This window comes from Gopherus flavomarginatus, chromosome 15 (assembly GCF_025201925.1).
Source record: "Gopherus flavomarginatus isolate rGopFla2 chromosome 15, rGopFla2.mat.asm, whole genome shotgun sequence".
Lineage (NCBI taxonomy): Eukaryota > Metazoa > Chordata > Testudines > Testudinidae > Gopherus > Gopherus flavomarginatus.
Window position 1 is genome coordinate 26,428,658 of NC_066631.1, and position 25,038 is coordinate 26,453,695.

General features: G+C 45.2%; 2 protein-coding genes across 7 annotated transcripts in view; one reads left to right on the plus strand and one right to left on the minus strand.

Moving 5' to 3' along the window:
• The first annotated feature begins 867 nt into the window (after positions 1–867).
• Positions 868–17,354, plus strand: LOC127034745 (P2X purinoceptor 4-like). Of its 3 annotated transcripts, none has more exons than XM_050923945.1 (12): positions 869–1,063; positions 6,138–6,285; positions 9,241–9,312; positions 9,467–9,539; positions 10,415–10,511; positions 11,500–11,580; positions 11,743–11,884; positions 12,920–13,056; positions 15,036–15,129; positions 15,238–15,303; positions 15,397–15,492; positions 16,256–17,354. In XM_050923945.1, exons 1-12 carry the CDS (start codon positions 924–926, stop codon positions 16,271–16,273), a joined length of 1,164 nt encoding a protein of 387 aa, XP_050779902.1. In that variant the 5' UTR covers positions 869–923; the 3' UTR covers positions 16,274–17,354. The 3 variants fall into 3 exon arrangements, with proteins under 3 accessions (XP_050779903.1, XP_050779902.1, XP_050779901.1); XM_050923944.1 differs by having other exon boundaries at positions 16,400–17,354; XM_050923946.1 differs by lacking the exon at positions 9,241–9,312 and having other exon boundaries at positions 868–1,063; positions 16,400–17,354.
• A 4,352-nt stretch (positions 17,355–21,706) lies between these two features.
• The window catches only part of CAMKK2 (calcium/calmodulin dependent protein kinase kinase 2), a 44,392-nt gene continuing 41,060 nt past the window's right edge, over positions 21,707–25,038 (minus strand). For 3 of the 4 annotated variants that reach the window (XM_050923941.1, XM_050923938.1, XM_050923939.1), the window contains one exon: positions 21,707–21,909. In XM_050923941.1, the coding sequence (XP_050779898.1) occupies positions 21,834–21,909 (76 nt within the window). In that variant the 3' untranslated portion in view covers positions 21,707–21,833. Of the gene's footprint in view, positions 21,910–21,933; positions 24,880–25,038 lie in introns of those variants that run through there. The other variant, XM_050923940.1, reaches the window with a different exon arrangement.

Sequence of the window (25,038 nt, forward strand, 5' to 3'; positions counted from 1 at the left end):
AACTCTTTGTTTTTGTTTGTTAATACAGCTACTTAGCTCAAAGGCTTGGGATTAAAGTTGTCTGTGTTAAATCAATGTTGCCAACTTTCATCATTTTGACGTGTGTCTCACCGTATTCAGTGTTTATCTAAACTCCCCAGCTGCTGCAATCCCAGATTGCATGGAAAGTTCAGCTTTCATAGAATCATAGACTATTAGGGTTGGAAGGGACCTCAGGAGGTCATCTAGTCCAACCCCCTGCTCCAAGCAGGACCAATCCCCAGATTTTTACCCCCGTTCCCTTAATGGCCCCCTCAGGGATTGAACTCACAACCCTGGGTTTAGTAGGCCAATGCTCAAACCCCTGAGCTATCCCTCCCCCCATGTTTTTTAAAAGTGCATTTCTAGCCCTTGTGGTTGTAGAGAAAAGCTTGAAAACACGTAGTGCCCCCTAAACGCTCAGAAGAGGCGGCAAATTAAGAGGACCCAACATTTATTATGATTTTTCTAAATCTCAGGAGTTTTGAACAAGAGTTTGGCGATCCATAGCTCTCCCCCCGCCTCCTTTAAAGGGCTGTGAACAGCGGTGCTGGAACAATTTGTATCTGGGGTTGCTGAGAGCCACTGACCCAAACCGTAAACCCTGTGTAGAACGGGAACCGCTTCCAGCTACGGGGTGCAGCAGCCCCCCCGCCCCAGGATTAACGCACAACCAGCCTAGCAGGGGAGCCGGGGCGGGAACAGGTGGCGGGTCAGCCCCTGGCCCAGAAACGCCCGCCGGGGTTGGCCCGTGGCGGGGTTGCTCCAATAGAGGGTGCGGGGCCGGGCAGCTGTGGAGCCAAGAGCCTGGGGGCGGGCGGCAGGGGAAGGGAGTTCCCGAGCCCGGGCTGTGCAGCAGCTGCCGAGCCCGAGGGAGGAGCGGGCTGCAGCCCCCAGCCGGGCTCATGGCCTCCGGGGCGTGCTGCGGGGCGCTCCGCGGCTTCCTCTTCGAGTACGACACCCCCCGCATCGTGCTGATCAAGAGCCGCAAAGTGGGGCTGGTGAACCGGGCGGTGCAGCTGGCCATCCTGGCCTACGTGATCGGGTGAGCGGCCCCCCACCAGGGACTTTCACTTTCATTTTTGATGACGCTGTTGAGAAAACAGGACCCCCCCCCCCATCCCAGCTGTGTTTTGCAAAGGGGCTTCCGGGGGAGAGATTCCGCCCCCCCCGGCCTGATGGGGGGGGGCTGCTGACTTAGCAGGAGGGGGGTGGTGCGCAGTGTTCCGGGTCCCCCTGGCCAGGGGTCAAGCAATGGCTAGAGGCAGTGGGCGCGTGGGACAGGTGAAGTTGATACAGAGTTGTGTAACTGTTTCTACGTTCGTGTCTTCCCCCCCTTTGCACTGGGGGCTGCATGGCCTCTGCTTGTACTGCTCCTGATCAGGGTCTCTGGGCGGTGGTGTAATAACACGGTAGCACCCCAGTGCTGCCTCCAGATTATTTGGACTCAATGCTGTGGGTGCCAGGATGCGCAGCAACAAGGAAAGTGACCCTGCCCACAAGGCAAGGGAAATATGCCTGGCAGGTTGTGGTACAGATGCCTCCTGAGCCCTGTGTTGTAACTGACTCTAAATCAAACTAACTAAACTCTGGGATTCTAAGGCAAACATAGGGATTTAGCTGGAAGGAAGATTCTGGTCTCTTTAGTTTCCTGTAGCAGGCAGGTATGTCTTCAGTGGAGGGCTCTTGCCTGGAGAACTTATCCTTGCTTGTCTTGTCTGTCACAACAGAGTTGTTGCCCTGAAGTTCCCCATTGTAATGCTCACCTGATGGGTTGGGCCTTTGACCAACTGATCTTATAAAGTCATGCAGATCCTGGAACTTAATGTTTACGGAGTTGTCACAGTAGCTAGTCACCCAGGTCATCAATACTCAGGGGAAAATGGCTAATAAAAGAAAGTATCTTGACTTGAGTACTCAGCAGGGTCTGAAATATATTAAAAACATGGAGTTCAGACTTCATTGACTATCTTTTTGGGGCAGTTGTAAGTCCCAATAAATGAGGGACATAGCTGTTGTGGTTTTTATCCCGTAGAAGAAGTTCAAGGGATTAGATACTAAGAACAGAAAAAGAATTATTTAGAGACCAGGGTGTGGTTTTTTTTGGGTGTAATGGAGTGAAATCAAGCTAAGAAACTTAAGGTGAATATCAGGAATTACTAATAACAGTGAGTGTCACATGGACAGTGATAGAATCCCCTTTACTTAAAACTGGGCTGGATAAAGCATTCCAATATGCTACGGAGAACCTTTTGCTACCGGATGGGAGAGTATTAGACTAAAGGTAATAGTTTTTACATATCTAATATCTGTTATGCTAATAGATTAAAAAATTCAGAGTCTTGTATTGAACTGCTGACACCTTATTTAGCTGTGACACTCTGAGAATCGTTCCCCAACCCTGAAGAAGAGCTCTGTGTTAGCTCAAAAGCTTGTCTCTGACCAGCAGAAGTTGATCCAATAAAATAGATTAGCTCACCCACTTTGTCCTTCTGATATCCTGGGACGGACATGGTTACAACAACACTGCATACACCTTATGGAAACATCAGTGTCTTCTTAACTGTCTGTTCTGTCATAGAATCTGCATTTCTCTCCGTTATCTGTTGTGAAACTTTGGTCGTGTCACTTGACTGCTCTTTAAATAGCTGATATCACAGAAAGATGGAGATCAGGTGATAGCGAGAAATTTCACTTAATGCGGATGTCACAAGCCCTTAAAGGAGAGAGAGAAGATATGTAATTGGAATGTCTTTTTAACAGTATTGATTTAACTTCTATGGGGCACCAAAAGGTCTCTGGGGGACTTGACTGCATAACAGAGGAATGGTAAAGTGGCATTAATTTGTGACTTGGTTGGATTCTTCTGCTGGCAGCCTGATTCTCCTCTCTCCCCAGTGTTGTGTGTGTAATGCCATTGACTGTGCTGGAGTTACTCCTGATATGCGCTGGACTGGGTGAGAGGAGACCAGCCCATTTCCATGCACAAGGATAAATGCTGCTGCTGTCATCTCCGCTCTTTCTTACAAAAACTTGGTAATTTCTTACTTGGCTTCTTCCTATCTGGTTTCTCAGTGTGCTCTTCTGCTCTGAGATTTTGGGCTTGTTGGCAGCTCTTCGTTTACCACACACAGCGCAGTGGTTTTCTCCACAGCCATCCTCCCCAAAGTCCTTTCCCATCTGCCCACTAAATGTAAAGTGGAAAGAAACCTCAGCCCATCTAGTTTCTTTTTCAGCTGAACAAATCTCCAAAAATAGAATGGAGAAGGTAAGGCAATTAATTTAAGGGCCTGATCCAGTCCCATTAAAGCAAATGGAAAGACTCCCCTTGACTGTGTTGGGAGTTAAACTGGACCCTAAGCTTGTTGGCTATTGCTGGTGTTTCTGACTTCTGAGTTACGGTAGCTTCTCTTCATGGATAGTGTCACTTCTAGTGCCAGCTCCCTTTAATGGGGCTGTCCTTAGCTATCAAGGCTCAGACACCCAGGGAAGCTATCAGGCCTTTTGAAAGGATCTTAAACTGGATTTCCTTAAATAAGTGTCTCAGCCCAATAAAATGGCTTCCAAGTGACAGAGCAGAAACTCTCTAGAGAGAATGGCCTTGTTGTGCCTGTTCTGAATTGTGGGATTTCTGAGGTGTTGTGAATGGAATGCCCGAAGCTGCTCGTAGGGACTTGAATTTTCAATACCTGACTCATAGGCTAAACTTTTGTGCCTCGTACAAGGAGAGAAGCATATTGGGCTGAGGGATAGCGATCTGCCTTTCCAGTATGAGAGTCTGGGGAATTGGCACTAGAGGCTGGTCTAGGAGATCACTGTACAGGATGATCTTGTGTGTTTTGTCTTCAATGTGGCTTGTTACATGGCTTTTTCTAACTGAGAACTGCTAACTTCCTCCACTCACATATTTTGAGACATTTCCTGTCCCCCAGCTAATCTTCATACTAGTCAGTATCAGTACTGCCAGTCTCCAGTGCTCAAAAATCATGAGCAAACTCCCACAGATTATGAGATTGGTTTAGAAATAATGATGTTTTTAAAACTACAAAATGTGAGCTCTTCATTTGCTTTCTGGACTTTTTTTTTTTTTTTTGTAGCTCTTAGAGTTCATGGTTTCAAGCTTTTCTCTGTAACCATGAGGGCTAGACTTTTTTCTCTAAAATTTTGAGGTTCTCAGGTAATCACACGAGTCCAGGAGCTGGGGTTTTAAGAAACTCCAAATATCCCAAGGCTAATGACAAAAGTTGGCAACATTAAAGTTCTCAAAAACTGCAAGAGAGATCAAATTTCCTGTTACCTTGATGTACTAAGGTAATGTCAGTATCAAGGTGGATAAAAATCATTTTTTAATTAAATAAAAAAATGGATTTTTTAGTGTAAATCTGATTTTTTTTTGATAAAATGCTTTTTGAGGAAAAAACCTATCTAAAAGATCATTTTAATTAAGATACATTACAGCTCAAAGGTATCTCATCATGGAATAGGGATTATTAATTCTATAGTATGAGACAATATATTCATGTAATGTTTAAGAAAAGTCTTGTAAATGAGTTCCAATAGTTCATGGATTAGGGACCAAGTTTTATGGGGTCCCAGGGGCTTCTGTATAGATTATTTAGGTTAATCTTTCTATCTACCCAATGGGACTCAGTGCTCAGTCTAGAAGATACCATCAGAGATGCTTTGTTTTGCCGTTCTCCAAGCTGTGGATTTGTGTTTCTGGAGATAACATCCTTGTTTATTTAAAAATATTTTTGCTGTTAACAATATATAGAGGATAGAAAGAACAGACTTCAACCCTGTTGTCCCTCTGCAAATTTGTGTACACAGAGTCAATCCCTTACCTCTCCAAAAGTGCAAAGTTTCAAAAAGTTCAGTGAATAGAAGATTGTTGGGGGCGGAATAGCTCTGGACAAGGAGAAGAAGTCTGGAGATAAATGTCAGAAGGGAGGGACAGGCAATAGAAACAAAATTGAAACTGTTTGAGCAGCATATTCCAGAATGCACTTTTATGTAGAAATCCATGATTAAATCGAATCTTCCTGACTCGTGATTTAAATCATGATTTAAATCAAATCACCCTGGTCAGTATTACTTTAAATGACCTCCCTTAAGGAAAGTCTATGGGCCTGACTTTTCCACTGCCTCATGCATTCACTTACCCTGTGTGAGAGCATCTATGTGTGTATGAGCGATCTGCCCTGGTATAAGTGGGTGGAGAACCCTCAGTTGGTAGCAGTCCCTTTTTATACCCACTTTTCATGGTTGGAAACACAGCAAGGCCCAATACAGGGAGAACAGGCCCCTACATTGCCTGAATGGGGCTAATGGACTGGTCAAACCAGGTAGTGACTTCTGTAGATGGCGGAGCAATAAAAGGTAAATGCAAGATGCTCACTGGGGCTCTCCTAAAATAGATGATCCTGTCAGATGAGAAAAGCATGTGGGACTCATATGTATTGTCAGCCTGATTCTGCTCCTACCCTGACTGGTGTAAAGCAAGAGTAACTCCACTGATGTCATCATACCAGTGTGAGTAAGAGCTGAATGGGAGATGGGGCTTGTGTAGATACAAAAGCCCACAAGTGTCTGCTGCTCTCTGCTTCAGTCTTTGCAGCTCATTCTCATTTGATGTTGTGAGTGTAGATACAAAAGCCCACAAGTGTCTGCTGCTCTCTGCTTCAGTCTTTGCAGCTCATTCTCATTTGATGTTGTGAGTGTATCTGTCATTTCCACCTCAAATAATGGTTGGTGTCTGCCAGATCATCCTTCTCATTTCAGATCCTAGCCCTAAAACTTACCTGTGAAAACCTCCAGTGCAAACTCACCGCTGAAGGATCCAATAAATATATAATACCCCACAAAGCAGTGACTGGGACGGGGGGTGGAAATTACAGCATTAGTTGAGGCTGTCCTCCCATGCGAAGTGGGTCCCTATTAGCCCCATTTTACAAATGGGGGGTGGGTGGCAGGGAAACGAGTCACATCCTAAGAGACTCTCCCAAAGTCACCTAAGGAGCTAGAAATCGAACCCAGGCCTCCAGGCTCTCAGTCATGCTGCTGGGATCTCTAAAGGTGTCTCAGTGCAGAAGCCTTGATGAACTTTCTTTCTTTTGCAGCTGGGTCTTTGTGTGGGAAAAGGGCTACCAAGAAACAGACAATGTGGTCAGTTCGGTTACCACCAAGGTGAAGGGAATAACCGTGACAAACACATCGGAGTTGGGACTCCGGGTCTGGGATGTGGCTGACTATGTTATTCCACCTCAGGTATGGGCTTTTCTGGCACAGTTTGGTAGGGCTTTGCCAACAAACAAGACATCTCTCACAGACAGATGTTCCTCAACTCTGGAACTCCTGTTCTTTGTGGCCGCAGCAAAGCTACTGGGCTGAAAAAGGCATTTGGCTATTAGCCTGGCTTCCAGAGGCACTAAACATCTGCAACTCCCACTGACTTCATCAGGGTTTAAGAGTGCTCAGCACTTGTGTGTCCTAAGCATGAAGCTTGTCTGTTTGTATTTGGGTGGGGAGGGGAATACCGCAGCCTCTAGATAAAGCTGCAGTAATGACCCAGGTATTGTCTCTCCTACTTCTGTATTGCTTTGTTTGTTTAAAAGCCAACAGACCAAAGTTAAACACTGTATTCTCTCAGGCTCAACAGTCCTAACAGTTCTCAAATAGCCTGATCCGGAACTAAACAGGAACTGTTGGAAGTTACTGATTGACAGAGGAGAGTCTGCTGCCATTGTATGTCCTGAGTGGGCAATTCTTGGCCTTCAACTCTCCCTGGACACCTGCAGCCTGCCAGTCTTTGAATGACTCTGTCCACAGCAAAGCTGGTGCAGAAGTGCCAGAGCTGCCTTAGTGGGAATGTATCAATTAAGTAATTAAGACTAGTTTGCTGGTGCATGAACAAGGAAAAGAATCTGAGCCCTTTGGGCTTGTGCCCTAAAGAAATGCAGGTGGGAGATCAAGGGCTGTAGGTGGAAAAGTACAAAAGCACTAAAACTGGAACAGGCTCCACACTAAGAGATTAAAACCGCGAGCTCTGATCATGCCAGCTAATCCATGCACTTGGGAGCTTTCTGTCTGCACGAAGACCCATTGAAGTCAACGGTGCTGCATTCAGGAGCATTGTGCCTGTGTGGATCAGCTTGCAGGACTGGGATCTCACTTGGCAGTGGCCAGCGGTCCTCTTTGCACACTCATATGAAAACCCCAGCATGTTCTAGCAGTAGCTGCCTCTGGCCACGTCACAGATCTACGTACTAATGTTAACAGTCCTTGAGGTGTTCAGCCTGGCGCTAAACTAATATCTAGGGCAGTGGTTCTCAACCTATTTACCATTGCTGGCTGCTTTGCAGCTTTCTATGTGTTATGTGGGCCGCATCCACACACTACCTGTATGGCCCTGAGGATGTCACATGGGCTGCAACTGTGTGCTGATTGGGCTGCAAGCAGCCTATGGGCCACAGATTGAGAACCACTCCTCAAGGGTGACATGTCATCTCCTTGTTTCATTACACCTGACTTGAGCTGTTGCATCAACTGCTGTAAGCCTTGTCTGTGCCAGTGCCACCCCACTAGAGCTGCACCACTGGAGAGTTATGGAGGGGTCCTTAACTTTTATAGTGTGGATTCAGTGAATCTCTGGACAGAGCACGGTAGAAAGGGTTATACTCCTTCAGGAGTGTTCTGTCCTAAGGAATGAGGATTTTTCAAGTGATGCCTGAGACACCCTATTACAATAGCAGTGTGTGCAGGGCCGGCTTTAGGCCGATTCGCCCGGTTCCTGGGAATCGGGCCCCGCGCCTGACAGGGCCCCGCGCTTTAGGCGCCTTTTAAATTTTTTTCCTTACCCCGGCTGCGGTCTGCTCTGGGGTCTTCCATGGCCCCGCTCCCCTGACCAAAGTGCCAGCAGGAGCGGGGCAGCCCCACAGCCCCGCTCTCTCAGCTGGAGCTCCGGCCGGAGTGCCGCAAGCCCCGCGGCCCTGGCTGGAGCTCTGGCGGGAGCATGACAAGCCTCGCGGCCCTGGCTGGAGCTCCCGGCCGGAGCGCTGCAAGCCCCGCGGCCCCGGCTGGAGCTCCCGGCCCCTTAAATAGCCCCCAGAGCCCTGGGGTAGCAGGGGGCTCTGGGGGCTATTTAAAGGGCCAGGGCTCCAGCTGCCTCTGCCACCCCGGTCCTTTAAATAGCTGACGGAGCCCCGCTACCCCCATGCATTCCCCAGGGCTCCCACGGCTATTTAAAAGGTCCAGGGTGGGGTAGAAGCAGGGGAACCCTGGGCCCTTTAAATAGCCCCCAGAGTCCTGGGATAGCGGGGGGGCTGTGGGGGCTTTTTAAAGGGCCAAGTCTCCAGCTGCCTCTGCTGCACTCCCTGCCCTACCTGCACCAGCCCCGCCCCCCGCTGCCTGCAGCCAGCTCTGCACCCCCTGCCCACAGCCAGCCCCTACCAAACCCCCTGCCCTGTCTCCAGCCAACCCCTGCCACACACCCCTGCCCACACCAGCCCTGCACTGCCCGCCCTGGCCTGTCTCCAGCCATCCCCTGCTGCACCCCCCTGCGTGAAGCCAGCCAGTCCCATATTCCTCTCTCCAGCCCTGACAACCCCTGCTGCACCCTGCTGTGGCCCTGCCTGAAGCCAGCCCGCCCCACACTCCCCTGTCTCCAGCCAGCCCCGCACCCCTTGCCCTGCCTGCAGCCAGACCCTACCTCCAGTCAGCCCCTGCCCTGCCTCAAACCAACCCCCATGTCCACTGCTGCCCTGCAGTTCCCAGGCCAGTAACCTGCACACCTGCTTCAATGAGGGGGGCAGGAAGCAGTGGGGACCCACACACGTGCACACCCCCAGGGAGTGGCGAGGACCCACACATGTGAAACGGCAGTCATTAATAACCAATCAACAGCATATATGATGCAATGTACATAATATACAATTTTATTATTTATATAGTTATGGAAAGTAAATAATACATGGAAGAAATGGAAGGCTTTTTTTTACACTTTTTTCTTTTTAAGTCATCCCTGCCAGGGCCCCACTGAAAGTGTTCGAATTGGGCCCCGCACTTCCTAAAGCCGGCCCTGAGCGTGTGTGCTCTCTTCAAACACTAGCTTTCTGCAGTGCCACCTGAGAACCTGTTAATGCAGATCAAGTGAGGTTCTTGCTTTCCAGAGCATGGCTGCTTAGAACTAACCAATAAATCTCATTGATTGTCTTGCCTGTTCAGGGAGAGAATACGTTATTCATCATGACAAACCTGATAATGACACTGAATCAGACACAAGGCTATTGTCCTGAGGTAGGTATGGTATCTGGCAGTCTCCTTTATACTTTATCTCCGGAAGAGTCTAATCCTTAACTGGGAGAAGTAAGTCCCATCTCAGGGGGGGAGGGAAGTGGGGGAGGGTGGCAGGTCATCTTTGTGACTTACAGTAACAATTCTTTCCCTCTAGCTTCCAGATAAGACAACGGTGTGTAATTCCAGTAAGGACTGTGCTGCAGGATACATAGGCACCCACAGCAATGGTATGGAAACAATGTACACTGTATCGGGACACCTAAGAGGTTGTGTTATCAGTAGTACAGGAGGGGAAGCAGTGTTTCATCCAATTACCTTGGCTTTTATTCTGTAAGCAAAATGTAATACAACTTTAGACATGAGGCCTCACAAAAGGGAGCACAAAGGGATCAGTGTTCTAGTACCACATGAAAATAGAAATGTTACTGATCGGAACTCCATAAAGTGAAGTTTATTGGGAGCTGTAAACCTCTGCTGTGCTAGTCATTCCCCTCTGGTCAAGTTAGCTTTCCTTATGCACAGCCTTTGCTTTCAGAAGTCAGCATCCACTTACCAGGTTAACAAGATGCTGTTTAGACGGCAGGCGGTCATAATGCTTCATGTCCCATTTAAACAGTAAAATACCCTGGAATTTTCTTCTAGTCCTTCAGTTGCAGTGTATCATCAGACTGATGTTCTAAAATGGCACCATAATTAATCAGACTCTTCCCGTTATGGGCTGGGATGGAGACATGGCTGGTGGGCTTGGTTTGGCCCCTCACGATTTTGGCAGAGTTTCTCAAGAACGGTATTGAAGTTTCCGAGTTAGACATACCATAGGAACAAGCTGTTACCAGATTCTCACCAAACAGCAAAGCAGCCAGTTTTTCTGCTGACTTTTAGAGGCCACCCACTGCTAATGTTAACCCCGCTGCGGTAAACCTGCCTAACTAGTATAGTTACCAGGGGGTTCTGTTGCTGAACTTTCCCCATGATGTGGGGATAAGCCATCCAGCCTGTTAGTGCCTTACAGGGTGATGAGGGTTGTGTGTCAGAGCCTGTGTAAATGTTGCCATGCTGCTCTCGATGCCCAGGTATTAACTCTGTTCCCATATCCTTCCAGGAGTCCAGACTGGGAAGTGTAGGAAGTACTCCACCTCTGTCAAAACCTGTGAGATCTATGCTTGGTGTCCTGTGGAGAATGACACTCATTTACCTAAGTGAGTGCTGTCTGTTGCCACATTCTAGGTACCCATGATGAGTGGGCTGGTGGCCCGTGCGCTCCTGAAATGGAGGGATGGTCTCTGGGCACTGGCTCTTACTGTGTGGTCCAATCATAGAAGTTTGAAAACCACGGCCGAAGGAGGCTTTGGTGCACTTGTAGCAATGGGTGTAAGCAGGAACGGGAGAGAGCTGAGAGCAGTCACCGCCTTCTGAAAAGAACTGTCAGATAAGCTTTGCGGCATCTTGGAACTGCATGGCAGAGGGTGTCACCTGCCGGCACAGTGGGATGCTTCCTCAAGTTGGATGAGTAACATGGAAAGCAATGGCTGACACCAACTTCCAGCTGGGTGGCAGTAGAAGCCAGAGGTGTGAGTCCCGGCTGGCATCTGAGGCAGTGCGCTAAAGAGAATAGCGTAGGTTGGGAAGCAGTGGGACCATTCTAGCTGCCCTGAGTACAAACCTGCTGAGACCTTGTAGGTACCTGTTTGGGGGCTGCTAGCACGTGGTACTGTGGCTACTGTACCGTTTGAGTGTACTAGGTCGATAAGAGCTAATGCAGTATGTCTGCTCGAGTGGGGAATCACACTCCTAGCTCATAAGTGTGGACATAGCTTAGTTGCATACTGGCCACTTCCTAATTTTAGATTACAAGAACTGTCCAGTGCACTCTTCTACCACAACATAAATCTAATACTCGTGCATCCCCCTGTGTAGACTGAGGAGTCTAATCTGGTGCTGCTAGAAAAGTAAACCAGGAGTCAAACTCATGACACCTATGATCCCCTATTTCACTCCCACTCTGTCTAGCTTTATAACGTGCACGCTGCTATAGGAACTCCTCTATCTCAGTTTACTCACCAGTAAGGTAGGTGTAACTTACCTGCCTTACAAGGGTGTTGGATAACTGGCTTCACAAAGCGCTCTGAGTTGCTGTGTAAGGACACTGCAAAGGTGAATGTTTTTAATCTTCCGATTGTTTCATAGGCCGGCTTTCCTAAAGGATGCTGAGAACTTCACCATTTTGGTGAAGAACAATATCTGGTATCCCAAGTTCAACTTCACCAGGTAAGTGTCCCATAGAGGTGCTCGTGTGATCACTGGGGCTAGTACTTCTCTGCTGAACAGGGTCTTGAGAAGCTCTGTGAGCTGTGGGCTGGGATGGAGGAGGATGTGCAGGTGCACAGGGCTGCCGTAACACGTCTCGTCTCTTCTTCCGTGCCGCTTCAGGCGAAATATTTTGCCCTCTATCAGTACCGTTTACCTCAAGACCTGCATTTATGACCCTAAAACGGATCCCTTCTGCCCAATCTTCCGAATCCGTCAAATAGTTGAAGCTGCAGGACAGAATTTTCAGGAGATGGCTGTTGAGGTATGTGGAAATTCTGTCCTCACTTAGGCCAGATCACACTATAAACTTACATGGGTATGTTACTCAGTTATCCACCCCCCTGAGCGACAGTTGTACCACCCCACCCCTGGGGGTGACAGCGCTCTGTCGACGGCAGGGCTTCTCCCCCTGACATAGCTACCACCTCTCACGGAGGTGGATTAACTACGCCGACGGGAGAAGCTCTCCTGTCAGGGCAGTAGCATCTTCGCTGAAGTGCTACAGGAGCACAGCTGCAGCGTTTGAAATGTAGACCTGCCCTTTCGTGTTTGTTCAATGAAAGGACGCAGTAAAAGAACAGGAGCTGTTGTTACGGATCCTCTTCAGCCACCTCAGAACGTAATACTTGCTACGTGTGAGATGGCTGCCAGCACGAGCAAAACAGCTGCTAGTTGGAAGGCTTTTTTTTTCCAGGGCCATAGGGAATATTTTAACTTTTACCTCGTCAATATTTAACTTCCCTTCTATTTGTCTTGCGTGGCACTCGTGAAAATGCTTCTGCAATATTATGAACAAGGGCCCATTCAGCATAGGTGAAGTAAAGTTGGCAAACAATTCAGCTGGCATATGGGACTGTGCACTGCTTACAATGGAAAGGGTTTATGTGCCTGAGACAGTTCTAAAGTCTTGCATTTTCAGTGAAAGACACTGTGTGTAAGTAGTTTTTGGTTGGTTTGTTTTCATAAACTAGATCCTGGTTTCTCTTGCTGATGACTATTTTTATAGGCTGGAAATTAGCAGCTTATTCTATGGGTTGGAAGTTGGGGGACACACACATCACCCCTGAATTACAAGTTTCACATTGGCAAATGTGTGAGCTTAAGTCTAGTGGGGTATCTGCAGTGGGATGAGAAGCAAATCTTGATATGTACCTCAAAACCAGATATGCTCTTCTCTGAACAAGCGTGTCCAGGTCAATGTGAAGAAATCCCTTTGACAGGTTGGCCAGCAATTTTAAGCTACCCCGTCTGATACATTTGCGCTGTGTGCGTCTTTTTGTTTGTTTGTGCTGTGCAGGGTGGAGTAATGGGGGTGCAGATCAACTGGAACTGTGACCTTGACAAACCTGCTTCTTACTGTGTGCCAAAATACACCTTCCGTCGCCTTGACAACAAGGATTCTGACCACACGGTCTCACCTGGATATAATTTCAGGTACATGGTTGAGTAATAGTCTGTGGTGTCATTATGGCTCACTCCACATTATTAGTACAACTGCGTGGGTTCTTGAGAACCAGGTTGTGATGGTCTTTCTGTTAATGTCATGATCTAGCTACCAAAAACCAATTTGTCTTATGAAGAGTCCCCCTTACCGTGGACCAGATCCTCAGCTGCTATAACTCATTGTAGCAATGCTGAGGTCAGTGAAGATATGGTGACTTAAGTGGCTGGGTCAGAGCCTCAGCTTAACATGCACTGAACCATGTCTGTAGCAGTGCAGCCTATGAAAATCTGGGCAGCCCTCCCATCATGTTTCATAGGAGGTTAGAGTGCCCAGAGGATCTGCATGTGGGGCAATGAACTCTGGCACCCCTGTTATTTAGAGTTTGGGTGCAGAGAACTAGCCTAACTGGACTATGTAGGTACAGCTAGATTATAGTGTTTCACTTTGGTTCCAAGAGGACAATTATTAGAAGCACTTAACCAATATAACTTTACCACTATGCTGGCAAAGCACTCCTAATGTGGATGCAACTAGGAGAGCTCATGATAAGAAAAACTGTGGCTTGTTTCAGCTGCTTCTCCCTCCATTTTGCCAGTATAGCTGCGTCTACACCAGGGCTGTTTAGCAGTACAGCTATATCAGTGAGATCACAGCCCTGGACCTGGCTGGAGGGCCAGCTTAAACCACTGGCAAGAGCAATGTCTGGCTGGTTACTGTGGTTACAGCACTAACCATAATGTGTGCTGGCTCAGTTGTGTCCGCTGTGTCACTAAGGTTACAAAACACTCCCTCCAGCGTAGAGGGCATATCTGGTAAAACTTGAAAATTTGTGAATCTGAAATTCTGGCATAAGGTCGACTGCCTAAAGACTATGATGTGACAGCCTGAAGGCTAGTGAAGGTTAAGACTCTTTATGGAGAGATTCTCATGTAAACAGAAGACAGTCTGTCACGGGAGGCTGCTTTGCTGTGGAAAGCTGACACTGTTTGTTCATGCTTATCTTAAAAGGCCTGCAGGCCTCTACATCTCGCAAACTCCAAATGCTGTCAAGACCTAGTACACTCGCCTATTTGATTAGAACAGGCTGGTCCAACTATGCAGAGTGTAAACTGCTTCTAGACTTGGCCATTGACACTTACCATTGTGTGTGCTTATTATGGAAAAAACGTGTAGCCAAATAGCAGTCATTCCTCTTCTCTTCCATCCTTTCTTCTGTTTCCACGTGAAGCAGCAAATCACATGGCACAGTAAGTCTGATCTCCTTCTTTCTCCCCTATTAAATGTCTGCATGCAAGTAGTGTTGCGTGAGCTAAGAAAATTACTTCTGGGGGGTGCAACCTTGTAGCTCCAAGTACTGTCACTAAGCAAGTCTCATTCAAGTTTGAAGCACTCTCTGTCTCCTTTAGCAAATCACATACCTGCAGAAATCCACTGTACCTCCCACATCAGACTGTATATAGCTTGGTAGAACCTTTGGTTGGCTCTGCTATAAATCTGTAAACTAAAACCCTCTTAATGTTTTCACTTCCACTTTGTCCTATTGGAAACTAAATTACTCATCTGAAATGCTCTGACTGCACCAAGAGGTATCCAAGGTTGGTTATAAAGAGCAGCAGCCACCAAAAGAAATCCTGGAAAGTGACTAGTGGGAACGTTAGTTTTTACTGTCTTGCTTAACTTCACCATCTCACATGGATTTCCCCTTTTCCACTCCTCCTGCCTGTGCTTCAGAACTTTTCCAAACCCAGCTCTTCTAATCCAGTCAGTAACTACTTCTGTCTAAGGCTCTCTCAGTTCTCCTTGGTGGATATTGCATGGTATGTGGAATTGTGAACAGTCATTTCTGTACTTGTTATAATACAAGCTCATCTGTTCATTGGCCAATATAAGTAAAATTAACTCTGGGATCGGGTGGAACAGCAATAACTCCTAATTTTTTTTTTAAGTCTCCAAAACACTCGTTCTTCAGGTTTGCAAAATACTACAAGGACGCAAGTGGCACTGACTCACGGACACTAATTAAGGCTTACGGCATCCGTTTTGATATCATGGTGTTTGGAAAGGTAGCTCTTTGTTTTTTGAGTAGTCTCATGGCTGACTCCTTTATTAGCTTCTAAATATTTTCAGAGTCTGCAAAAATGCTTACAACTGTCACTTTGTGTCTCTGTTAGGCAGGAAAATTTGATATAATTCCTACAATGATTAACATTGGTTCTGGGCTAGCCCTGTTTGGAGTGGTAAGTTACATTGTCTTCATTGAGACAGATTTTTAAACTAATATCTGTTTGCCTTGAAGTAAGAACAATTACAAGATCTTTGATCTCAACTAGGCAACAGTCCTGTGTGACATCGTGGTTCTGTACTTCATGAAGAAGAGATATTACTACAGAGAGAAGAAATACAAATACGTAGAAGATTATGAACTGGTAAGCAGCATGGCTGTGTGTGGGTAGTCCTAGTTGCAGCCAAGTTCACCCCCTCCTGCCCCCTGGACATTGTGGCTTGTCCATGGATATATGGAAATGATTATCTGCAGCCAGATGACTGCTGAGTTAGCTCTATCCAGATCCCAAATGCAGAGTTTCATAGATGAGGGGGTGGAGGAGGACAGGACTTCTCAAAAGGGCCAGTTTTATTTATTGGTGGAACCCAAGCCCCTGGAAACCAGTGCCTGTCCTCCATGAAACATCATCTTGTTCCTGATGCAGGGGTGGGAGAAATTTCAACCTGCTCTCACTGTATTTCAGTCCTGAGCCGTAACCCCAGGCACATGCCTCTTGTGAGCCAAAGATGTTGGGGTAAAGATTAATGTTCCTCTTCCTCAAATCCTTCCCCGGGTGGACTTAAGTGTGATCCTGCTCTGAAAAGTGACCAAACAAACAATTCCCATTGATCTGAACTCTCAGGTCAAAGTATCTGTTTGTTTGTAACTGACATTAGCTTCCTAACTGCCAGCACCATAAACAGTTCTGGGCTCTAGGTGTGAGGCTGGGTTGTTCCTAGTATCTCTATTCTCCAAGAGTATATGTCTGCCCTCTGCTGCCTCCTTGTCTTCAACAGGACTTCACCCAAGCTGCTGAGGGCAGGATTTTTGCCCTGCAGCTTAAATTTGGTTGGAAATGCTTATGCATGAGCTGGACTCACCTGTGAAAAGCCACAACTTAATTATTCTTTATCTAATACACACAGGGAGCAGATTTCTTGTGAGAAGGTTCCTTTTTTGGCTGACGAGATCAAGGCAGGATTCCAATGCTTGTCTCCAGGCGTGAGATGCTAGTCCATTTTGCCCTCACTGTAAGTGTAATGGTGGTCTACCTTCTGTCCTTTTTAAAGGGAGCCAGCGAGACATATGGAACGCAATCCTGACAGTGGTGGTGCTGCAGCATCAATTGCCCAACATGAAGTGCTGCTGTGAATGTTATTCTGCTTCATGGAGAGACAGTAAGATGATGCTGCAGGCTTCCCTTCCTGGAACTGGGTTAATCAATCTGTGTTCTCTAAGCGGAAAGAGAAACCTCCCTCATTACTTTATGGCTGACAGTGCATTCTTGTTCTGTGTCATTGACAACCCAGGGAAAGTTTTGAAGCTACTAGTTGTTCGAATTTTTGCCGTGGTAAACAAATGTAAAGATCAGGATGTGTATGCCAAACTCTCATGGAAAGTGTCTCAAGATAAGAAACAGCTGAGTAAGTCTTCCCTTCCCCCTTATTCTCTAGAAAGCCCCCTGGAGGGGCCAGTCACCCAAGGCCTACCTCTTTGCTAGGGGCAGAGGAAGTTGGGCCAGGATGAGTGTTGAGATGAGTGACATTAAATGGGGGAAGGGGAGGTTACTTGGTGGAAGAGCCAGGCCCCTCTTAAGAGGTAAGATCCCTTCCCCTGCTGTGGTGAACCTGGTCACTAATCTTCACCCTCAGGCCTGGAGAGCATCTAGCTACAGCCTGATGGCAATAAAATGTATTTCCTTACTGGGAGGGCAAGTCATCAGCTAACCTGCAGGTTATGTGATCTTCAGGAGCCAAGAGTAGGAGATGAAGCTCACTCTAGGTCTCCTGCATTCGAGTAGGTGGCTGATGCATTTATAAAGAGGCTGCTTTTTTTCTGGTCCTCTTAAAATTCAGTTTGTAATGAAGGAAAAGGATTACAACGGTGATAGCACTTCACAATGAGTGGAGATGCCAATATTCCAAAAACACAAATTAACTATATTGCATAAACTTTCTTCTAAGTGATTTAGTATAAGAGAGAATCCATGCTCTAGTGAACCAATAAACCCCTTGCAAAGGTAAAGCACGGTCTCTTTTCTTAGAAATGCTGCAGCTGGTGAGGCCAGGGCAGAGCTGAAGCATTCTCACCAGCTAATGACACTTCTGGAAAAGCCCTTTTCCTATGGTGGTGCTAAGGCAGAGGTATACACAGCTTCGAGGAGGGAGCAGATGCTGACCGTGCCAGCTATGAACCAAAGTGTGTGTGTGTGTGTGTGTGGGGGGGGGATGCTTGGAGTTGTATAACACACCTTTCCACTGCAGGATTTGTATGTGGTCCTACTAGTAGCTATGATCTGTCCAGTGGACAGATGCAAGGACCAGTGTCATTGCTTCCTTCTCCATGCTCTGAGCTGCAGCCTGCCCCTGTTCTCCTTCCTCTCCACAATCCTAAACTTCAAAATGCAACAGCATAGCTACTGAATTTAGCTTAGATGGGCCTGTCTTAAATGCTGGGAGAACGGGATTGAAAAATCAGGCTTTCACAGGAAGCCAGCTGTACCTCAGTACAGGATGCAGAGGCTAGCAGGTACCCCCTCCTAAACCTTGGAAGAAGTGTAGTGACTTTGAGACATTGACATGGCTAGACCTACACTGGGGTGGGAGTGTTACCTTGTGGACAGGGCCAAGCTCTGTTATTTGGCTCTTTGCATAATGCTGTCAAGGGGTGCTCTCAGCAGGCTGAATACTGCAATAAACAGAAGAGGTACCCTGAATATTTTGCCAACAGTAGAAAAGTTTTCCCAAAAGAAGCGTCAGAAGTTGCCATCCAGTAGCACACAACCTCCCAAACAGGGAGCAGTAGGAACAATCTTGCTTTTGGAGGGCTACTCTAATCTCTTCCACTGAAGTTGCAAACTTAATACTAAGCCTAGTCCACACTGAAGGTTTTTCCCTACTGTCTCATGCAAATAGGCTGAGACAGTTGCACACAATGGTTTAAACAAATGGCAGCTGGCCCGCAGCAATACTCCCACCACTGCTAACATGGTCATCTTAGTCACTTCCCTTGCCACGATTAAGAACTGTCCATCTCATTTAGAAGACCCAGTGATCAAGCTCTCAACCATGCTAGCAGGTTCTTGCTGTTTCGCTATTTCTCTAATGCAGGATAAAGTTCTCTGGGTGAAGCAGAATAAAAGTTCTCCAATAAACAAGCTAACGGGGTGACTTTTGCAGGCTATTTATTTCAACTTGTACAGAGAAGCTTAAACATCTGTGGAAAAACACCTACATTTCTTTTATTAGTTAATATAATTTAAGTGATAAATACACAGTATTTAAACTTTATACACTTGATGAAGTAAAATGCATAGTTAACAGGGATAGGAATAAAACAAGCCTTAGGCATTAAATAAACGGTATAAAAGTCAGCAATATCACAGAACTTACAGATTGCTTATCCAGTAGATAATAGGGAGCCACCAACCAGTAACAGCTTTACTGTGCAATTTCAGAGCCACATGGCTCATCCGTCAGCAACAATTTGTGGCCAGTGTTGGGGTTTTTTTGTTAAACGACTTTCAAGGGGAAAACTAGCCACAGCCCTGTTCAAAGGCACAGGTAAAAGGTTTACTTCACTACAGCAAAGATAGCTTGACTAGTAAAGGACGGTAGGGACAAAATTGAACAGGTTTTTATATATATAGTTTCTCTAACAGCTCATGCATTTAGATAACAGATCTTCCTCACACTTTGTACACTTTATACTTTGACAAGGAAGCCCATATAAAACAAAGAGCTTAATTCAGAAAATATATTGCGCAGAGCGGTTAGGCTGCAGACTGTCCCTCAGACATGGAGCTAAGTGTAGCAGGAAAATAAATTCCTGGGGGAGTTTGCTTGAGGAAGCTCTTAGGTTTTGGATGCTTAGGAGTCAAAGGTCAATGTCCATAAACTGTTCTACAGCTAATCTCTGGTGCCAGGATAAGATGGTGATAGGTACAGAAGACCTGAGCTTGTTTAATAGATACATTACTCCCTGCATTGCACCTCTCAAGGCCCTGATCACTCTTGTTTTGTAAATTAAGCTTTAATGATATACAATGGCATGAACCAAACCATTAATGTAAATGGAAGAATTCAGCACTATCTCCATACCACTCACAGACCTTAAACAGAAACACGATACACAAACTACCGAGCAAGAACAAGTGAAGAGAATTTTCTTTTAAGCATTTAGATGCAGTTTTTTTGCAAAACAACACATCCATTTACAAGCACAGGAAACCAACTGGCAGCTCTTTATCAGGTCTGTATTTCCATAAAGAAAATAGAGTGGGGAAAAGAGGAAGGAGAAATGGTGATGCTTGAGTTTACTTTGGTATCCTCTTGGTATTAAAAAGCAAAGAAGCAGAGCAAACAATAGCCATTCACAGCCTCAAATCAAGCAGCAGGAAGAACTGAGTGTCCTTTTCACTGCTGCGGCTTCATTGTTTCTGCTCCGAAAATATTTACTGAAGTTGTGGTTCTTGTATGAATCATGTCATCAGTTTTGGAAAGAAGATGACTGTACCATTCCCGTACCAACTTGGGAATACAGGGAATCTTGGATTATTGGGATCCAGAAGGTTTTGCCAACTATACAGGCTATTATGCTAAAGGGAAATGGGACTTTTCTTGCTAATTTCCAAATTAACTTCCTAACTCTTAAATAAAGGTCTGTCATTTCTGGGATGATGGGATTTGTTGTTCCAGGTCAGAACATAGAGCCAACAAAATCCTGCCTCTTGCAGTGTCCACGAACTGATGCTTCAGAGGAAGGCAAAAATACAACCACGTCATAATGGCTCTGGCCCAATAAGCCATCTGTAGGGTAGGGGGTGGGGAAATCACTAGTGATCAAAATAATACTTGACATTTCTATAGTGCTTTCCATGCAAGGATAAAGAATTCAGTCTCCTAAGCCCCTTACATGGTAGGGAAGTTTGATTCTCCCAGTTGCACAGGCCGATTAAGTGACTTGCCCAGGGTCCCACACCAAGTCAGTGGGAAGGCTGAGAAAAGAATCAGCTCTTCTGCCTTTCAGTGCCATGCTTTAGCCGCAGGACTATCCTATATTGACCCTTCCCCAATCAAATGGAGAATCTCAACCCCACTCATCGACATTCATGTTTACCTCCGTTATTCTGCTCTAGCTACTAGCAGAGCATGCACGACCTGGAAATCTAACGTAGAAGCCAGAATCCCACCACTTGCCGTTTAGATTTTACCACCACCACAAAATCATTCCGAAGCAACCTTAGGGACGATGAAAATGCTCTTAGTAAGGAGTAATCCCTAAACTAGATGTGTATTTTAAATTACTGAAGTCTGCTAACTAGCCTCTGATCCACAGGGATTTACAAACTATTGGCTACTAGTCTGCAGAAATATCTAGCCCCAAAATCCAAATTAAGAGTTTGAAAAAAAAATGCTTATTTGAAAGTTACCAGCTAATCTAAATATTTCAATAAGATCTTAACTCCTAAGTCTATTTAGATACAAATAGCATAAATTGTTTTTTTTAATTGTAAGTATTAAAAGATGTGATGTACACGGAAGTGAAGGATTTTACCCTGAATTTAACACGTAACTATATATCTACCGAACTCAAGTAAAAGATTTAAAAAAGTTAGTGCTTCTTTTGCCACTCAAAATTGGAGTTCAGCTTCCCCCAGCAATACAGGTTTTAACTCGTATTCTAACACAAAATGCCCATTGCTATAAGAGTTCAGACCAAACTTCAAGCCCTTAGATACATTTTCCATCTGTACCCTGAATACTTGGCCCAGCTAGTGCACATCTATCCATGCTAATGTCAAGATTTTAGGAAAAGTCGTGTCTTCAAAACACAGTAATTAACGTTAGTTTGTGAACTACCTGAAGATGCTATCTATTCAAACTGCTAAAACTTTGCTCAAAAAGACAGGCATTGTTGGAAAAGGTGGTGTAGTCGTTTTTACTTTGCTTCTGTGCAATTAATGTGTGTCAATTAGAAAAACAATTAAAAAAATAGATGCAACCATAGTTCCGGTAGGTTGTGAACTCTCAAAGTGCATAATTCTGGTTTATACAGCTGTGTACGAAGATTCACACTTTCACATGCCTGCCAACATACCTTGTACAATGCCTTGTAGCATTAGTCTCTGAAATATTTGGCATTAAAACCACTTAAAAAATATTTCCAACTGCATCTTTGTTTGCTTTTTGCAAATCACCACTGCCCCTCACAATCGTCTCACCCTTCTGATCTCTGCCAACATGTTTCCGACAATAAACCAAGCAGTCCATTTAGTTATGTATTTAACAATCAGAGATGTTCAATGTTTACGACAAGTACTGTAATCTGATTTCTTACAACATGCTGCTATGTAAGCGCTACATGCAGCGTATAATGCTGTATGAGTGCCATGTCATGCTGTGTCTATTTGGCTGAGGCTCTGTTGCATCTCTTATCCTCAGATGCACATTGTATAAAAGGAGCCATAGATCAAGTTGCTCATCATAACCATAATGTTGGATTTCATGGAAGAACTTCATCTCCTCCCACACTTGGCACGTCATTGCACTTCAGATTATCTTCACTGCCTTGCTTCCTTCTTTAAAATGAAATAAAACACATTAGTGTCCTTAAAAAGGAAACATTTTATATGAGGAGGGGAAAAAAAAACCTGTTTATGGTCTCAACATATCTAGTAAACAATTTCCACACTGCCAATCACAAAATCATGGGTTTTGTTTGTAAGCACAACAAACCTAAATAGGTAAAGACAGAGCAGACTGGGTAAGAACTAGCATTCTAATGGCTGTAACAATATCCCAAACCACTCGAAAGCAGCAGTACTAGCTATCAAAGATTAGACTGTAACACACATGGAAGCAGTCTCACATGAAAGGCTGCAGGATAGTGGAGGCTGGGGGGAGATTAAAGAAATATGGGAAGATTCTGGGCCACATAAAATCAAATGATAAAATACATATATGATAAAAGAGAACAGATCACCTTTGTCTAGCCCTCAGACACTTACTTCATGTCACATGACTGATCTTACCAGTGTTTGTGGGGGGGTGTTTGGCAAAAATAAAGCAAGTTACTTTCATCTACTGTGTTTGGCAACTGCTATTGTAGTTGATCAGTGATGGAAGAGACAAGAGCTCGCTAACCACAGCATGTAAAATATTATGGCTCTGTTGTAGAACAATCAAATAAATCACCGATATGAATAGGATTTGAATGTCACACTGTCAGCTACAATTCAGAATATGAGAAAAGGACTCAGAAAACACAGATACATTCTTTTATCTCATAGTTAACAACATACATTACGGGAAGATGTCTTCCATGCACAACTCCATCTGAAGTCAACAAGAGTCATATGCATAAGCTGAAATTCACCCCTCTGCAGGACAGCCTGAGGTCCAGATACAACTTAAATCCTACTTAATCTCTCAAAATAGGATTCATTTGGCTGGTGCACAGGCCTTGTTCTGTCCCTCTGCACAGGGTGAATTTTACCGATTGAACACACCTCAGGACAAGAACTTATCTAAATCTACTCCCCGATATATAATTGGGGGATTTACTTGCTTAAGTTCCAGGCATGCCTAGAAAGGCATCAAACATTGGCTGTGGAAAAGATTCAAATCACACACACACACATCTGTCAGCTGAGCATCCTGTAATCAGTGTAATACAGGGTCTTTGGGGAAATTTTAAGTAAATTACCATGCCCTTTAGATACTGATAGAGAGAGGAGCATGAATGGTGGAAGTCAGTGTCCAGCAACAGCACATTCAGTGGTTTGTCAACCCTTCCATTCAGAAAGCTCAATCCCCCACGGTGCATCTGTTTTAAGATTCTCTGTAGAAAAACCAAGCAAATGCCCAGGCTACTTTGGGAAATTAAAACGGGATACAAGTGTCTCAAGGAACTGCAGCTCTACGTTTGTTAGACACTGGTAGAGCAGCAGAATCCAATAACGTGTTCTTTGTAGTGCAACCTTAAACTCAGGATTCAGTGACTTGAAATTGACAATTAATATGATCTCTCTTTATTAAGTCTGTGATGATATCACTAGATTGATCTTCCAGTTCATCCAGATGGAAAATGCCGTATACAGCCTGAATCACAAATGCAAGACACCAAAATCACAGGCATTAGCAGTCTTTTGGGTTCATATACAAGGGCTCTAGTTCAAATTAAAATCGATTTTCTGCACCAGGCAGTTAGGTGCTGAATATACACAGAACTGACCCAGACAGGAGCTTTCTGCTTAAGAGATGTTGTCACGAACTCCCATGCAGATGCAGCCCAGTCTAAGCATTAGCAGGCAGGACACCAAGCCCTCATCCATCTGAGAACCAGTGGAGCCAGGCAAACTATAGGCTGGTTAGGAAATGGGAACTTCACAGTAAGCGTCTACAATCTCAGCATGGCCCTTAGAAAGCCCCATTTCAGCTCAGGACCCCACAGACACTTGGGGTGAAATCCCAGCTCCACTGAAGTCAGTGAGTGTTTTTGCTGTTGACTTCAGTGCTGGCCCACATATAAGCCCTTGGGATCTTATCATCAATGGAATGAGTCCAAGGGAAAAAATCCGCTTCAGATGAGGGGGAAAAGGTGATGGCAAACAAGAAGTCCAACATTCGTTTTCATTAATTTGTATTTAGTTCAAAGGAGATCCCAACACAACGGATCAGTTTATTAAAGAGAAACCTTTATTCTAAAGGAAACTTACTAACGTTTCACAGCTGCAGTGCAAACAGAAAGAAAAACAATGCACCTTTAATTGGCCAGATTAGTTTACTGGCAAAATTTAGTTCTGTGTCCTCCATTTTAGCAAGGAAATCCATACAAGCCCATTCCTGTTATCAGAAGAACAATTCATGCATGTCTATCATCCACTGCATGCAGCCAGAAGAGCTTTTGTTATTTACCAGTTATTTACTAGTAATGCGTGATCCACTTTCTGAGAAAGGATAGTCCTTTAAAGCATTAATGGAGCTATTTTAAATGTAATTTTCCTACGGCTTATAGGCTTCACTGGTTGAAACAATGGCAATCAGTTACTGGGCTCACGCACTCTGGTGAATGGACAGCCCTCAATTCTGAAACCTTCATACGATAGCCACTGCTTGTAGCACTAACACTGCTTCCTGGTGTAAATGTGTCCCCAAATTGTGCTCCCTCTCCTTATACCTATATCTCTAGACAATTTTGGGGGGGGGAAACACAACCCAAAGAGATAAACACTTCTCTTGAGTTGCATCACACATTATCTGTGAATGTCCCAGAGCTCCACGGAGTATACGTTGCATACATGAATGACAGGCAGAAGGCACTGCCGGGTAAGTCTGACTGATGTGATATTTCACATTTACCAATTCGTTTTTTCTAGAATTGTGGGGAGTGGGAAAGTGAAGTGAGAATGAGCACAAATCAGGTAAGATGACCACAGAGTCTGAGGCCCTTTCCCCACTTCCCCAGTAACGAGCTGAAAGGAACCAACGTGGACTAGAATCCAGCTTGCACTCTCTTAGTTGTGTTGGTTTTCCAGGAGCAGCTCTGACTGTGAATACACACAAGGAGCAGATGAGATGCGTAAGAAGGTGGCAGTTTTATAACCACTCTGGCACTCCTCCGATGGGAAGGCCCCATTTCCATTCATATTTCATTTCCTTTTCATATTTCTCCTACTCCTCTTTATTACAAGGCTTTCTGCCTTTAT

Excerpts from the sequence above, each read along its gene's own strand:
- LOC127034745 (XM_050923944.1), top strand. The coding sequence starts at position 924 with ATGGCCTCCGGGGCGTGCTGCGGGGCGCTCCGCGGCTTCCTCTTCGAG. Across the intron at positions 6,286-9,240 it reads ACTATGTTATTCCACCTCAG|GGAGAGAATACGTTATTCAT; the intron begins GTATGGGCTTTT and ends TTGCCTGTTCAG. Across the intron at positions 9,313-9,466 it reads CACAAGGCTATTGTCCTGAG|CTTCCAGATAAGACAACGGT; the intron begins GTAGGTATGGTA and ends CTTTCCCTCTAG.